The sequence below is a fragment of the Heliconius melpomene genome, chromosome 1 (assembly GCF_056956725.1).
Source record: "Heliconius melpomene rosina isolate 202511_hmr_F chromosome 1, ASM5695672v1, whole genome shotgun sequence".
Taxonomy (NCBI): Eukaryota; Metazoa; Arthropoda; class Insecta; order Lepidoptera; family Nymphalidae; genus Heliconius; species Heliconius melpomene.
The window spans coordinates 10,696,180-10,714,702 of record NC_140389.1 but is presented as its reverse complement, the minus strand read 5'-3'; the positions used below and the strand labels follow the sequence as shown (position 1 = coordinate 10,714,702).

The window sequence follows — 18,523 nt, the reverse complement described above, 5'->3', positions numbered from 1 at the left end:
TTAGTAAAAATTAAACACGAATTTTTTACTGAACTTCTACACCCTAAATGCAGAAGACAAAAAAATAACTTAGTCTCATAGACTGATGTTACTGGGAGTGTGAGTTGGAGGGATGTTACCATTTACAGGTTAAACATTTATGCAAAATTGATTATTTATATCCAAAATCGATTTCAAATTAATATGCTTGTGAAAATCGTTATCGCATAAATAGTACTTGTTGAACGCGATTATTTGCCTTGTATGGTAGAGAAATACTCACATTTACAACTCCACTTTTAAGATTATAGGATTATAATGAATACTTTAGTAGGATGTAGCTTCATGATCATCACAGATAATAAATATCATTTTCATAGACATGGATATTATAAATTGCAATTATAACTGGATAATTTCAATAAGTATGTAGTATTTCAATTACTCAATCAATTAAACAAAGAAAACCTAAACATAGAGGCTACAACACTTCGATTTTAATCTCATCAGATTGGTACATTGGTAAAAATATACATTTTCTTGCCTGGCAATCTACTTTAGATAAGATAGATAGAAAGATGGTTAAGTTTCTCTACCTAACGCACAAAAACATGGAAAGCCGTGTGATCAGTGATATATATATTTATAAAATATCTGCTCATGGTAAGTGATGCAGAAGATGTTAAAAGTTCAAAAAGAAAAACAACCTACCTATTTTGGAACCAGACTTGTACCACACGCATGTCTAAGCCCGTATCTTGAGCTAGCTGTTCTCTTACATGTCTGGCTGGTTTTGGACTACTGCTATAGGCACTCTTCAGGGTCTCTAACTGCTTGGCAGTTATAGTTGTACGCGGTCGCTTACTGGCTGCGTCGCCGTCTAGGGAACCTTCACCTGTTAGCGGACTTTTATTAATGTTGTTATCAATGTTTTCTATAAAAAAAACACTAGGCAAATGAAATTATTAATTTAAATGTTCCTAATTTCTAGATGAGTAAATTTCGTTTTCAATAAAATAATTAAAACTACCATATGAATATGATATCTACATATTATTTTATGACTCACCTTTTGCCCTCGCCGCTTCATAGTCGGGCTTACACACGAGCTTTCCGTCTTCCATTAGATAGAATTCGTCACCAGTGTTCAGAGTGCGCGCACAAGCAGCACACGCGAAACACCTCAGATGATAGACATGCGCCTGCGCACGGCGCACCACCTGCGTCGGCGGGATGCCCTCCCCACAGCCTGCACACTTCGTACCGAACCGCCTGGGACAACAGCCGCAACCCACAACATTATCAAAGTGATATTTGTTATTAATTCTTTAATTTCTTTCTATAATAAAATCTAGGTATCATGTTTGTAGCACACTATAGATTTATGATAGCAGCAGAAATCCCATTGTCGAATATAGTATGTATGAATTATTTTATTATAAGAAGATTGAATCAAGTTTAGAATAAAGCATATGCATAATTTTCGATATTTCTCTATCAGAAGGCCAGTTGTTGCCCAGATACATAAGGGTGTGACTGTAAGCGCTACAGGTGTGGGTTCGATTCCCACCCGAGGAAACGAAATATTTTATATTTTCATTTCTTCGCTCTGGTGTCGAGGCAAAGCGCGGCGTTGAGTTCCATAACTAGACAACTACAAAATTCGGCGGAAAGTGGAGAGCGAAGTGTGTTGGCACTAGACCTAACCCTGTTAGCGTGAAGCTAAAAATAAAATCTATCAAGAGGCTTACTTGAAAAAATCTTCAGTGCAGTATAATTGGTTATTTCTTGCAAAACACTTCCCCGATAGCATAGCACGGCATTCGACACAACGCAAGCAGCCCGCGTGCCACGTGCGGTCCGACACTTTTAGCACATATCGATCCACTATCATTTCATGGCACCCTCCACACTTAGGTATACTAGCTGTAACAAATAAATACTATAAATTCTACAGCAATAATATTTTATTAAAAAGCCAACGATCTCTCTTAAAATAGGGTAATAATATTGTTTTTTTTATTTTTTACCTACATTTATTATTATTACATACAATAGCATGAATTCTACAAAGAAATTCATAAGTACCTAATTTCATGAACCTAATATACATAAACACAGTTAGCTTTTGTTTAGTTAAACGCAGTAATCTCAGGAAAAACCGCTCTAAATTGAAAAAAAAAATAATTGAGAAAATACTTTTTAGGGTTTCGTACCCAAAATGTTAAACCTGGTTATATCTACTGAACCATGATAGTCGGACAGTTGAAATTTTCACAGATAATATATTTCTGTAGCCGCTATAACCACAAATACTTAAAAAATAATTAAATAAATATCTAAAGGGTTTTTCATAGAACAAGCACTTGACCGGTTTTATTTTTCTAGCCTTAAATTAAAAAAAGATACTACTTAGCAGTCCATGTATTCATGGTGCGGTGCCCACAGCGTTTCAGCATGAGGAGCTCGGAGCAATGATTGGGACATGCGCAGTGTAGGTTTAAGGTCCCTTAAAGGGCGCATTAAAGCTCACATCTAATACCGAGCTCCTCTCTCTATCTAAATTCGAAATGAGTCTACTAATGCCACATTTGAAGTACATTCTAGAAATTAATTCATCATAGTTCCAGACAGACCGATTTTTTCAATAAACTATATAGATAGATTTCCCTGCCATACCGCTTCTATTTCTACTGAAAGAATAACCGCTTCACCTATGATTTCAAATACTTTGTCATAGTGACGTTAGTGCTGATCTCTATTTAGGAGTACCTACAGTACACCCTACCAACAAGTTTTCAGACATTCCTAGTGTATCTTTACAGATGAAGCAAAACTTTTTGATGGTTTTACCCCATATTACTAAATTAATTTAATCTGGAAGTCAGTTGGCGCGCAATTAAAATTATAACAGAGCTGGAGGCCAATCAAAAATGGAATTATGAATGGGATGGATTTTATTATGTCTGTGTCTTGAAATGTCTTATTAAATCCTAATTCTATTCGATTGTTTTCCTATTATATTATTTTATGAAATTGAATCCTAATCTCGAAAAAAATTCTGTACTTTGAGAGTGATGTAATGTACTGTGATTGATATTGTTACATCATTATGTAGACCAAAAATACTCGTATGTTTTTTTAGCAACATTAAGATGTTTATTGAGCTCGAATGGTTCAACCTAAAACTGCTCTTGGTTTTCAAAAAGGTTGAGGTGTCCACCGAATTCCCTTACTTTAAATAAATCTTCAATGTTTTTATGACGAATATGCATATATCTTCGTTACGAGGGTTTTATTAATAACGTATACGAGGAAAACAATATAAATATGATATTAGAAAATTTTGGTAAATTCTTCTTAAAGTTGCTTGTAGGTCGATAGTTTGCTTTTTTCAGAACATTTAACAATATTTCAGCTTGTATGTCTGAAGAAGGCGAAGGATGGATTGCGAAGGCTAAAGAAATAATCCGCCCAATGATCCGGCCGTATGAGACCGTATTTTAAAAGCTTTTATTTTATATTTCGTCTTCCTAGACATAAACAAGGAGTTTACTAGGTTTTATCGTCATGTTTGTTTGTCTGCTTTTGTGTTTATTTTTTGTATGAGCACATCTTCCGACATACTTACGGATGGATTTGAATGAAACTTTTTTGTTGTATAGCTATTAATTCTGCCTAGAATCTAGGCTATAGTTGATTTTGAAGACTGGCACACCTGATTTATAACCAACTGAACTATAAGAAATAATGAATTGCCGCCCAATAGCAAAAGTTGTTCAGCGTGATATAAAACACAAACACAGAGGAAGAATAAGAAATAAACGGAAAGAACCAAAGAAATTAAATTTTAGTTACAACAGAAAAATCGTCATCGAGTATGTATATTTCAAATATATTTTTCCTGCTAACATTATGACTATTTTATGAAATCAAATGTCTTTCTTCATTGCATTGTTGTTATTAAAATAAATCGAATCAAAAACCGGTATTAATAACGATAAAAAATATCTAAATGATCAGTTTAACAACAAAAATAAATAGTATCGGTTATATTTTTATTGGTTTTGAATATCCCTTTTATTATATAGCGATATTGTAATATCGATAATTGATATCGATCTTTGACCCATTTACCACGATATAGTATATAGTATTACTATATCTATAATGCTCCCTCGTACTTATAAACTCGTAAACAAACAATCACAGAAAAACTTGACACATTCCAGCACAACACATTCTCGTTTACGTACATAGAAACACTTCAGGCAGATGCTCGAGCTGTATCGGCGGTACGCGCATGTCGGCGAGCTCATCCTCCGCGCCGGGGTACATCATGGCACCCAACATGATCCACGGCCGCCCTGAGCCGCTGCGTCCGACGCACTGATGCCACCCCTCGGAACAACCCCAAACCCTCTTATCACTGCCTCCATGCCATTGGACGACGTCTCTCTAATGATAACAACCACCACGCCCCTCGACCAATCCCGCCGATTGGTCCACCCAGCGATCGATTGCGGGAAAATTCGCGTTTCAGTGAGAATGATATTGAACGTTTTACACTACAAGTGTTAGTAGACAAATGGACTCTATTGTTATGATTATTATTTTTCTATGTTAGTATGGATAGTATATTTCTTTTTTTATGCCAAATAATGTCGAAAAATAACAAGGAATTGTTTACTCACACATAATCTTGCCTGCTTAAGTGAATTTTGAATACTTATTTTTTAATATATGAAAGATACGTATTAATTAATTGTATTTATACATTTAATTGAAAATTAATTATTTGTATTTATAACTTACTAGCGGCCCGCTCGTGGTTTCACCCGCGTGAATTATGTTATTATTAATTTCTGTCTCCATGACTACGTCCTAGTGACGTCTATGCAAAATTTGGGAATCCTAACATTTGAAGTAACGAAGTTTCATACAAACTTTCGACCCCAAAAACAACCCCTTAAAAGTCGAATATTGCAAATTCCCGTCTTAGCGAGCACCTACGTCCTATAAGTAACTTCTATGCAAAATTTGAGATTCCTAACACTTGTAGTTTCTGAGATTTCGTGATGAGTGAGTGACCTTTCGATTTTATATATATACTAGCGGCCCGCCAGCGGCTTCGCCTGCGTGAACTACGTTATTATTAATTTCTCCATGAGTACCTACGTCCTATAAGCGACGTCCATGCAAAATTTGAGACTCCCAGCATTTGTAGTAACGAAGTTTCATACAAACTTTCAACCCCAAAAACAACCCCTTAGAAGTCAAATATTGCAAATTCCCATCTTAGCGAGCACTTACGTCCTATAAGTAACTCCTATGCAAAATTTCAGATTCCTAGCACATGTAGTTTCTGAGATTTCGTGATGAGTGAGTGACCTTTCGATTTTATATATATAGATATATATATATAGATAGATAGATAGATTATAAAGAGCAAACTAAATAATTAAATTAATATATTGAAAATATAGTCCGTAGCACCATAGTCATAAACGTAGCGCTACGTATAATAAATAAATATAACTAATATATCAAAGTAATCCTAAATAAAAGTTTGCGACAATAATAAATTATTACTTGTTTACTTTGTTTAGAAATTGGTACGAATAAATACTTCCCCGTTTCTAACTTATATGGTATATCAAAAGTTTCTCGATAATCTGAACAATAAATCTGTAATACAATCCGGTCTAGGCCGTGGTCAAGCGTGACCTGGCACAATGAATTATACAAGTGAGCGCGAGGGCAGCGGCGTGTGCAACTTTACGACCACATAAATCAATGTAGACCGTCACTCCCTGCACTAGTCCTCAGGATCGGGAGGAACTCAATATCAGCCCTTGAAAACTTAAAGAATAGTAAGTTTGCTGTTATATGCAAAATTTTATACAGATTAACTAAAGCTAAACTGTAGCTCAGTTAAATTTATTATTGATATTTTAAATAAAATTTGCTTAATATAATATGTAAGTTTATATGCTTATAAATATAATAAAAAAATATTCTCCCCTATTATTTAAAATAATTGGAAGCAACTAGATATGCCTCATAATTTTAGAGGTGATTTTTGAAATAAAACCTATTGAGCTAAAGTTTTGTATGATTATTTTATGAAAAGGTCGTACCAGTTACCAAAATGAATGATTAATTAAGTTAGAGTCACTTAAATTAGTCGTATTTCTGTCATGTGTATCTTACGCTCAGAGGTTAACAAAATTTGTATGAAAATATCATTTATTGTTACAATGTCGGTCAAAAATATCCTTATAATTCTGTTATTGGGATTATTTAAAAGAAAAAAATTAAGATTGATACAAGAAGATGCAAAATATAGTTGAGATCTTTAACTCACTCGAACAGTAGGTTTATTTGAAAAATTTAACTAGTTAAATGCGAGGATTCCACGCGAATATGTCAATGAGACACAATTGAAGAATCTGGAGTACAATTTCAAAAAATTGACAATCTTAAGCTTTTTTTGTAAAATATCTATAAATTTTTTTCTTCACTCATATCATATTTTATTTCTTTGTAGTGCAAGTTATCACTTCTTGCCAAATTTCATAAGTGTCTATCCACGGGAACCTATAAAATCTGATTCCACGGCGAATTTCATACAAAATGCAGCAAAATCAATGCATAAACGCTCGTATCTTTTGACTGCGTTGACTTAGAAGCTTGATGTTTTCAGTGCTTTAAGGGACCATAGGCTCCTTTTTTATTAAAATTTAACATTAATTTTATATCGATACGTGCACTCAATCTCGAGATAAATGCTCATGACAGACGGACAAGGGTGAGGATATAAGGGTTCCGTTTTACCCTTTTGAGGTAGGTACAGAACTCAAAAAAGTAGTAAAACGTGTCAAAGGACCTCCAAAGGACCCACCATGAGCAAACGCACCCATTTACCTTTCTAGTGGTTGCTTTTGCTCACGAACATCTCTAACATCGGATGGGTGGTGAAAGAATTGCCAGCCAATAGAGTAAAGTTATCCGTACCCATGACCTATATTATTGGCGATGATGAGGTAGGTGTTCATTAAAGAAAAAGATATTTTCTATGGATGCATGGTCACGATTTTGAAGAAATTTTGTCTTGAACTTTGAACCTAGTTCTACACTGCTCTCTGCTCCAAAAAGGATTAACCAGTTACAGCAAAAGGCAAGATACATTAACTAAAGCTAATCGATAATTTGATATTTTATAGGAACAATATTAACATCCGAGCAATAGGGCCGCAAAAATTTGCGAATACTTGCCTTTTGTAACTTGTGAAATATATTTTTTTTTTAACCGCTTTGTCGATTTTCGAAATAGTCGTTAATACACTGTTTCTGAACTGTTAGTTGAACAATGGAAAGGGTTTCAATTATTCAGGTTACATTTTTTTTATTTTCTTTATAAATGTAGAGATTTTATAGATAGGCCTTACTATTCTCTTTATTTTATTTCATTACACCTGTAAACAATACAATTTAAAGTCAACAATTCCACTAAATATAAAAGGGAATGGTACTTTTTTCATTTTATAATAATAAAGGGTGGTCGCGTGCGTCCCCAGAGCCAGGCCGCGTGCGCGTGCGCTCGGTAATTGAGGGTTGCCTCCGTGTCCGCATTGCAAGAGCTTCTTGCCTGTCCGCTAATCTGCTCATCGGATGCGACAGGCGCGTACTCGAGCGGAATCAATAAGCCTAAGTGTAGCTTAAGTAAACCATTGCATGTACAGATTTATATAAAGTTATTTGAATAATAATTAGCATAACTATTTCTAAAGTATGTATTTTTAAATATACTACCTTTATGTTAACTGCTGTTTTGTACTAAACTGTTAAATAACGATAGTATTAACCGCACCATCCAAGGCCCTCGTGGCGCAGGAGCACAAGTGTGCGAATGTAAACGCGACAGTTGTGAGTTCGATTCCCACTCGGGGGATTGAAATATTTAATATTTTAAATTCCTTGCTCTTTTAACCGAGTGTCCTAACACTTGGATACCAGGTTCCCTATGCCTAACCTGCTTTAACCGGGATACAGGTTGAAGCTTAAAATAAATCACCGGCATGTACGTACCTCCTCATCCCTCTCTAGAAATATTGATAGTAGAATGTTTACACGTGGATTTTACCAATTCTCATTTAAGTACACCATACCTATCTATTAATGTCGTTTTCCCACGTTCATTTGTAAGGTTTTTTGTCTCGTAATTTTTGGTTTCCCCAAAGACATCCTTACTCAGAAGCGTGCCCGGGCCCTCTATTTTGGTGTTATGTTACTATGGGAAAATAGTTATCGTATGGGACGATCACAAAAATACCCTTCAAACTCCAATTGATATTATGATTCTTGTTATTCAAAAAATATATTTGTGTAGTTTGAATTTATAGGCAGATTGTAAATTAGAAATTGAATACCATCTATGTTCTGCTATTTTTAGGGTTCCGTGCCTTTAAAGGAAAAAAGGAACCCTAATTAGGTCACTGTGTTGTCTGTCTGTCTGTCTGTCTGTCTGTCAATAGCCTTTATCTCCAAGCTGTGTTGGCGGAATTGAAACTAAATATACTAATATATAGAATAACTTGAAAACATTGATTAAACAGTCTGTTGTCAATCAATAATAAATTGTAAAATAGCACTAATGACTCCATGTGCAAAATCATAAATAATAACAACAATATTACAAACAATTAAGAACGTATGACACGGCCGGGCACGCACCCACTGCAAACGGCACTTTAATTCGATAATGTCTTCGTTATCAGATTATGACGGGACCGAAAAATTATATCGTCATATAATTAGATTAAAATGCAATTTAGAGACGCTCTGTAGGTGGCACGCGGCGCGCCTGCCATTTTATCGTTGTTGTCAATGGGGGGTTATCTTAGTACTTGTGCCAATATGATATAATGTCAACTAAAAGCAGTCAAATGTGCTCTTGTATTATAGAAAGTATACTATAAAATTTATTAATAACATCTCGAATTATTCAGTAAAATTCCTTTACTTAAACTATTGTATTTATTTATTTCTAAATTCATTATACAACCGGAGTCCATCTCATCAATTATTTTCTATTGAACTTACAACTCTACATTTGCTATGTGATTCGACTTTGTCATACAAACGAATGAAACAATCTATAGTAATATTTATTTTTTTAAAATGTGTATGCTCTTTATTATATATCTTATACATATTGCACTCTCAGTAACAAAACGTAACCCAATTAATTTGGTATATGTGGAAAATTGTTAGTTTTTAGTAAATTATTTTCTTAGCTAGCTCAATTTAAGTCCAAAAGAGTGGTTTAGTAATTTTTAAAAATCAATTTTCAAAATTTAAAAACAGTTTCAGCGTCTGAATTTCCTTTTGTCATTAATCCCATTGAAATTCTTAGATCTGTAATTATTTAAATTTTTGAGGATAATGTCTAATAGTCGTGATTGCTACAAATATTCATTGGGCGCTACTTAAAAACGTATCAAATATATTCCAATGAAGATTTTTTTTCAAGCCCTTTTTTTAATAAAATGATATATCTGATGTTTACCAGTTGATATTTTTTTACCCGTACAAACATTACAGATAGCATCAAGTCATCTTTATTATAATTTTGATTATGCTTTATTTTCAATTTTGAATTAACCACCACCAGTCAGTAGTTAGTTGATAAATATTTAATTAATTATTTATCAAATAATTACTAGCAAATTATTTGTAAACAAGATATAAAAAATGCTGTAACTTTCTAACTTATAGTATTGTCCATTCCGTTCATTTCCGTGACTAGAATCACGTACACGTGCTACAAAAACTGTTTACAACCTTTATCCTCAAAAGCAATTATTTCTACTAATATAAACATTGAAAAAAAAATATAAAAAATTTAAACATTTTGTTGTTTCCTTATTTACTTACCTATACTACGGCCTAAGGTGTTACTTTCGTCTACTAGTACAATATTGATTGAAAATATGAAATCCAATTTTCTACTAAAATGATCTGGAAGTTTCTATATATATTTTTATTTATTCTTTTCTCTTAACGCTTTATCCTGCATATAGCAGGGTAGGTAGAAGGAACCTGGGAATGTAGTGTTAAGACCATTCCCCACTTTCCACCGAATCCTGGAGGTATTGCGTGTTGATTGGCAGAACTCAACGCCGCGCTTTGCCTCATTCCCAGAGCGACATAGCAAGGAAATTAAAATATTAAATATTTCATTTCGTCGAGTGGGAATCAAAACCCACAGGCCACAACCTGTCGCGTTTACCGTCGCACGGTTGCGCCCCTGCACCAAGACTGTCAGGGTATTTAATTTAAGTTTTCAATATAAATAAAAACAAGAGCAGATTTTATAGCAGATAAGTGAATAAAGCGCCAGAAACCATAAAATCAAAACTAATAAAACAAACACAGCTCTATTGTCGCCCCCTCCAAAACGAGTCACCCCACTTATTAAAATTAATAAGTGGGCTCTTGCTTGTATTAATGATCGCACTATGTCAATAGCCAAGTAATATATTTAGCAAACACCGTTAACCGCGTAATGTAGAGTCTGCTTAATACAAATGCCTAAACTTTGTGCTCTTCGTGTTTTTTTTATATCTTATGTATCCACTCAAAGTATATTTCATAGTGAATTATAATATACTAGTGGACTCGAACACGGCTCCGCCCGCTTAAACTATACGAATATTATTTTTCAGTTTTCAATAGAGAGATGCATTAAGCAAATTCATTTTGGGTGACGTTTTCTAACAACAAACTTTGCAAATCGTTGCTTAGCAACTGATTAGTTGTTATTAACATGGCGGAATAAATTGCATGTCAAATTAATAAATATTTTAATATATTGGTATATATCGAAAATATTACAAATATGAGAAAAAAAAGTATCCTATGTTCATCCCGAGACCCTCAAATATCTCTATATGAGTATTTTATCACAATTAAATTAGCGGTTTCGCCCTGATTGCGTAAAAGACAGACAGACAGACAGACAGAGTTACTTTCGAATTTATAATATAGGTATGGATGGATTTTTTAAATTCCTATAAATAATAATCAGGAAATAATAATGAGTAAATTAATTAACTTTTTTCTAACTTCACGTTGTATCACAGCATGGTAGACAAAGGGAATTCTGGAGGCATTGCGTGTTGAGTGGCGGAACTCGACGCTTTGCCATGACACCAGAGCAATGAAATGAAAATATTAAATATTTTATTTCCTTGGCTGGCAATCGAACCTACAACTTGTCACGTTTACAATCATACTCTATATCTCTGCGCCACAACTGGTTTATTGTAAATTAATTCTTATACAAAATTACAATGTAATACTACACAACGTACTAACTAATCTTGTAATGGACAAACCGATGTATAATAGAAAAGGAAGATTGTTATCAACCACTATAGAATAAAATATATTTATATCAAAACGAAAAAAAATATATATTTTCGTGTAAACAACAATACCATAAAGTCCAAATATACATACGTACATATATTGTACAAATTTCACAACTGCAGCGCTTTGATCTATTTGTTTGCCCACCACTCCAGACCGTGTCTGGGGGTACCCGGCGGAAGAGGGACCCTTGTTTACCCAGCAAATATTTTTAATAAGCGTACCCGCATATTTGTGTTATAATTAATGATTACGAGCACTCAGACCGAGAAATCTAGCTGAGAAGCTTTCTCATTAGCGCGAAGAGATTTTTGTTGTTTATTTATTGCGATTTGACTGCAGTGGGAATCGGGTTACCATTTGAACATTGTTTTAGTGTGAACGAGTTTCGTGGGTTAATGAGGTATATTAAGAAAGCGGCGGGCGTGACGCAACCGTGGCCAGGCTGTGAGGTGTTCGGTGGCTGAAATTGAATCCAGGCGCATGCCGGCGGGTCAGCTACGCGTTTAGTTATGCTTATTCGCAAGCAAAATAAACTAAGAGTCTTTCAAAACAACTGTTAACAGATCATGTAATGAAATCATTTTAAACTAAAATATTGGATTTTTCTTTGAAGTTCACGCAAAAACAATTATGGGTTGTTTTTATTATCTGCGTTCAAAAACTTTTTTATATTAATTTAATAATGAATTATGCTTTTCTTAAAAATATTCTTAATCTAGAACTATTTCTAGTAGAACTAACTGACCATTGCAAAAAAATTATGCTGTTCTTTATAGTTGTACGTAACGAGAAATATTTATATATACATTATAATAGAGAACCAATCTATAATGTTATGCAATATTATCATAACACAATTGCAAACAATCGTGTAAGGAAATTGCAAATTGAAAAAAAGGAAAATAATAATAATAATTACTGTTAGCAATCAAAATCAAAATGCGGATAAATTATAATATTATACCTAGATACAAACAGTGTCGCCCTTGTAATATTTTCGTGGTTGCTTAAATTTTCAAGGTTTTTCCTAATAATCTTTACAACAATATTTAATGTTATAAATAAAAAATTGAGAATTTAAAAAGCAAACAAAATTTAAATTTTAAGGTTCTACTAGAATACCAAATATCTATGCTAAAAACATCTATTAGTCTGGAACAATTTTACCATTGTTGCTGTAATGTATTGATTAACACAGAATAGCCATAAGCGTAAGATTAGGGAAGAGGGGGACCGGGCCTGTGAGTCTGGTCCATGGCCATTCCACAGGCCCCCCTCTAGAAAATATCTCTAAAAACAAAAACCTTTAAAAAAATAAAAGATAAAGAGGTTCTAAAAATCTAAGTTACACTTTTTTAATAAAATTAATTTTCATTTTCTCTTTTTGCTTAACAAAGAGCTAACTTTCTTTTCTAAACATTTTCTCACATCTGTAAAGATGTAAATCACATATAACACACAGAAAACCTTTGTTATATTCAAATTTCTACATCATAAACATTCTTTTGAATTTGTTGGAGAAAACCACAGCGCCTAATCGTGTTATGGTAATACCTATTTTTATTTACTATGTTATTATTAAGATGTAAGGAGAGACCTCGATTGCCCACCTCGGTTGACCTTCGAAAATACAATATCAACGATACTGGAGGAAGGTCACGTAAAAAGCATGAGGATCCCCAGAGGGACATGTATGAAGAGGTTGATGACAGTGGAAGAGGCGAAAGAGGTATGTAGAGACCGTAGCCTTTGGCGTTCCGTTCTCTCTGACTACCCCAGCTATGATGGCTAGATTAATGGCCTTTTGGTGTATAATTATGGACATATCGTATTATATTTTACATCTTTTAAAATATAATAATCAGAAGCCATTTAAGTATTCGTGGTAGGAAATCATAAAACACACGAGTTGTAAATCAGGATGGATCAGCTGTCGTGGGGAGATGTGGCGCGTGCCAGCTCCGGTAGCCTGCGGGGCTTCGCGTGACGTCAGCGGCATCTGCCCGACAGATGGCGCCGCGCCCGCCACAGATAATATCGCACACCCACCCACTTTTAAATAGAGTATAATATACATTATGCCCAACGTTGTTGTCCACGTAATCGTGATCAAATGGCCATTCGTAATATATTGCCTCTAATCACACTGATCTAAGTGATAAAAAAACCTTTTACGTCATCCTTAGTTATTAACTATGTATAGTTTTATGTATTTTAAGATTCAAAATTAGTGCTCATCTAGGTACATGTCATATGTTCCTACATATCCCCCTATATTCCTATATATAAGAAATATATTTTTTAAGCGTGACGTTTTATCCTGCGTGGATAGGCAAAGATAAAGTTAAGTCAAGACACTCCACCCAAATTCGTGAAATTGCGTCTTAGGTGGAGGAACTCAAACTTCATTCCTTCAAATGGAAATTGAAACCACGACCATCGCTTTTACAGTCAGACGCTTTTCTTAGACATAGAATGAAGTAAAAATACACAATAGTAGATACAAATTATACAAATTGTAAAAAATACCCTATTGCGCTAATATAAGCATGTAATAATTATTTCAGAGAAAAAGGCAAATTAAAAATATTAAACATGTAGATAGGTAAACAAGCTCGATGCTATCAATTTAATAAGTGAATAACTATGTCTATAGAGGCGTCAATCCTTGTTCTGGAAAACAGCTCATCTGTCTCACGTCTATCTACACGCAAATGTGCATGCTTCGTGAGAAATAATTCTATGCAGTAGGTAAATTCTATTCATCCAACCTTCACCCTTTCAACAGTAGGAAAAATAATAGCATTCTTGAATTAATATCGAATTATTTATCTACTTTTAGGTGCTTCTTTAAATGATCATGGAATATAAATGGCTTCTTTAAATGATGATGGTAGCCTTAAGAGATATGACTATAAAGCTATTAGAAAAATTGTTTAGCGTTTATGGGCTCTTTTTGAATATATTAGAAATTGAAAGTATAGTCAACATAAAGGTACAGTAACAAAAAGGGAAGTATATTAAGAACATGTAAGCAAGCTATGATTATATCGCCTGAGGATCTCTACTAACGTACCTACAACCGTTAGTAAATGAATGCAGTTTTGTTTAGTTTTTTAATTACGACAATTTGAACGTGACAATTAGTACCTAACTTACAAAATTGACTTGTCACATTTTTTTAAAATAAAAATTATATGCAGTTTTGTTTTATGGAAAACAAGAAATAAAGCTTTGTATACTATTTGAACATTAAACTTTAAATTATAAGTTAGACTATTAATATTATCTACACCTATTCTACTTCAATATCCATATTTCCTATACATATTATACCTATTCTAACTTATCCAAACTATAAAAGTACTCTATATCACAGATGTTTAATGTGTCTGTCTAAAACCTTTAGTCACACTCACAGCGACATGCGATGTCATCGTGGTACAATTGAATGAATTGAATGGCGATTGAAATATTTTATTCAATTAAATATAAATGTCTTATAAAATATTTTAAAGAATTAAATCATAAAACTAATTTCGATAAATAACAAAGCATTTTATTAAAAAAGCAAAAGGTAGATAAATAAGTTAAAATTGAGTATTTTTTTGTATTAATTAAGTAATCTGTTGTTCATATGTTTTTTGTATGAAGTATATATATATAAACACAGTGTAAAGTGATTATTTACATTAATATTAACAATTTATTAAAACATTATTACACCATCTTGGCGCAATTGTAACATATTTCTAACTCCATGATAGTAAGTTATATCATATTTATGATACTTTCTTATTAATCACCCTTTGAGATATGTCTGGTTGTACCTATTACAATATTAGCGTGGAAACGATTTTCCGATGATTTTCCTAAGTCCTTACGAACCTAACAAGCTAATCTCTACGAATATGTGAAATGAAGAGTGAAAGTGAAGAAAAATATATAAAAATATATATTATGTATGGTTTGTATAGAGATTTTAATCATTTTCGTTGTCGTGATTAAAATCGGTCAGGTCAAGAGGATATATTACATTATATTTGTTGTATAGTAATTGCACTTGCATGCTTAGCGTTCACGATCCACCCTATTGTTTTACTATCAAGCTATGGTAATTACTGGAACATCATCAAAATAAGTAATTTTTATTACCACCGTATGGTAACAGCACATTTGTTTTTATTATTTAGGAATATCGAAGGTTTCTGGTCCTGCACATAGGGAACCTAGTGTTAAGGCACTGCTGGCGGAAGGCGCTTTGCCTTGTTACCAGAGCGAAGAAATTAAATTATTAATAAGAAATATTTCATTCCCCCGAGTGTAGATTGAACCTACAACCGTCCTGTTTACAGTCAATATGATATATATTTAGTATCTATATAAAATATATAATTTCTGCTTAGGTAAATGTTACAACATAAGTTAACAGAAATTTCTGTTAATTAATAATACAGATATGTTATTAATTAACAGAAATATATCTCGACTTCATAAATAAGACTTGAAATAACCAAGTTAAAAATGAACACATCAAGTAAAAAGGCGACCACGAGTATTATGAAACGAGGAAAAGAAATATGTTGTTCACAAACAATGAACTTTCACACGCCAGAGGTTGATAGAGCTGTTTATCGTAAAATCAAAACAAAGGTTCTGTCTGTGGTATAGTAATTGAATTTACTAAACAATCCGTTTCCCGCAGAGTTCCTCGTGCCGCGTTCTGCCTTCTGCTCACAACCTGCGTCGTGGTGCTCCACAAATCTAAATTAGACGCCATCATACGATCTTTTTCACTTTCGTACTACATATTGTAGTGAGGGTATATTTTTATCTCGTTCTAAATAATTTATCTGAGCACTCCATTGAAGAAGTTTATCTTTACTTTATGCAGTTATCAGAGGTTTTTATTAATATAATTTTATTTATTTATTTAATTTATAGTACCTAATTGGAACCGTGTCATTAAAGCGTCACAGTGGTTCCACCGCAGTTAGTGCTTATGCTATAGGGTTTTTAACGGTAATGGTAGGAGGAGAAATCGGTTGACCTTCGAAAACACAATATCAAAAATACTGGAGGAAGGTCACGTAAAAAGCATGAGGACCCCACTGAGGGCATGTATGAAGACAATGATGACAGGACTAGGTGAAAGAGCTAGAGCTAGATTATATTTTAGAAGTCCTCAACTATCACTACTTCCTTTTTGGTCAACCTGCGCAAATATTTTTCTTAGTTACTAACAGTTACTTAGATAAACTTTTAGGTATATATTTTCTATGAAATAGGTTGCATGTTTTTTTCTGAATGTAATAATCTTATTTTAAATATTTGATTGAGTTTTTTTTCATTCCAATCTAATTAGTTAATTTTTTGTTACAATGGACGACAGGAATTGTGTAAGTATCTCACGATTTTTACTCCTAAAGTATATGATTCCCGATAGGGATTATATTTGGTTTATACATAAATTTACCCTTATCAAAACGTTGACGCGTGCTTACTTTTTAGCCGCGAGAAAAAACAATGGAGCAATATCTCACAAGTATCGTTTTCACCCGTCGGCAGATCAGTGTGAGCGCCATAATTGAATCGCGAGGGTCCGACCGGCCCCGGGCCCCTTATTAGTGATACATTTGATTCGTATGCGGCTTCCGCAACCGGTAAGGGGATGTCTCTTTACTAAGTGGAACTAGTCCACGTCATTAGATAATCATTGTTAAACGATATTTCTTTCTAGGTCATGATTGAAGGCAATATATATGAGAAATTATAAAAATATATCTTATCAAATTTCTCCGAATTTACAGTGTGTTCCCTGCTTTTTGTCTTTACCTTAACAAATTTACCTTACCAGAATGGGAAAACGAAAATAATAATTTTTCCTCATTTCAAATCGAGCCCTGTACCATAGGTTCAGATCAGTTCATACATTTATTGATTAACAAATCATACATAAGGGAATAAATGAATAAAAATAAAATATAAAACAACATTTCGCTCAACACAGCTTGTGTTTAGATGTTTTCTATGGGGGGTCATTACTTAACTCCATTACAGTTTTTGCGCCAAGTGTTTCGGTGGTATAACAAGGGTGAAAACGACCCTACAAAACGTATGATATCCTCTCAACAACCTCCTCTTTTTTGTTTATTTTCTACATTAGCCGTTAGTAAAGGTATTTTTTAGTTTTCAATTGATATTATTATCAACAACTATATTACAATATACAATTCATATAATCGAACTTTTTTATTAATAAACATTGTATAACCATGCTTATAGAATATATTTTCAGAAAATTTCAATTGTAACCTGTATTACTTTTTACATATTAAAAGAATTCTATATCTGTCAACAGAACTTCAGTTTGGAAGTACTGATATCAACGATATCAAGATGAGAAGTGTGATCTCTTAAGATATTAAGAATATGCGGGAGAATTAGCTGTTCGGATCGAGCCAGCAAGGTTTTTCTTAGAATATATTTACTTAAAGAGATACGTTTAATCGTAAATATAAAATGTGATAGTAAGAAAGAGAAAAAAGTATTTAAGTATTTTGGGATAATTAAGAAAATCGATCTTGTAAAGTGTCATGCAAAAATAAATAGAAAGCGACGAAGGGTGAGTGACGACACCTTGATTTTGATTGAGGCCAAAATTGAGAACAAGTGTAAAATATCTTCAGAGAGCACATATTAAAAAACTAAAATTAGCAAATTAATTAAATAATAATTTTAGATTCCAGAAAAAAAGTCTTCACAATATTTATTACATGTTTTTATACATAAATAAATTTAGAAAGATTATGTTTTAAATAAATTACTATAATTAACAAATTTAAAAAGATGTTTCAAAAAATGTAAGGTTATTAAGTGTGTTTGGGCAATTAGCATTGTGCATATAATTATAAAAAATTTCAAGGCTAAAGAATTAAAAATGTTACATAATATCTTCATCTTAAAACCCTTATGTATAGACTTGAGTCACGTAGAACCCTTAAACCCACGAAGACATGTTGATTCTCTATTGGTAGTCTAACTCCTTTACTATGGGAAAGTCCAAAGGCCACTTGAGGAGTAAATACAATATATAAAATAGAAG

At 33.2% G+C, this 18,523-nt stretch overlaps 1 protein-coding gene across 2 annotated transcripts in view; it reads right to left on the bottom strand.

Moving 5' to 3' along the window:
* Lim3 (Lim3 homeobox protein) overlaps positions 1-18,523 on the bottom strand; it is a 34,155-nt gene that overhangs the window by 5,732 nt on the left and 9,900 nt on the right. The window contains exons 1-4 of one of the 2 annotated variants that reach the window (XM_085185220.1): positions 4,236-4,380; positions 1,731-1,905; positions 1,049-1,251; positions 691-874 (exon numbers count right to left, since the gene is read on the bottom strand). In XM_085185220.1, the coding sequence (XP_085041346.1) occupies positions 691-874; positions 1,049-1,251; positions 1,731-1,905; positions 4,236-4,332 (659 nt within the window). In that variant the 5' untranslated portion in view covers positions 4,333-4,380. Of the gene's footprint in view, positions 1-690; positions 875-1,048; positions 1,252-1,730; positions 1,906-4,235; positions 4,381-18,523 lie in introns of those variants that run through there. The other variant, XM_085185211.1, reaches the window with a different exon arrangement.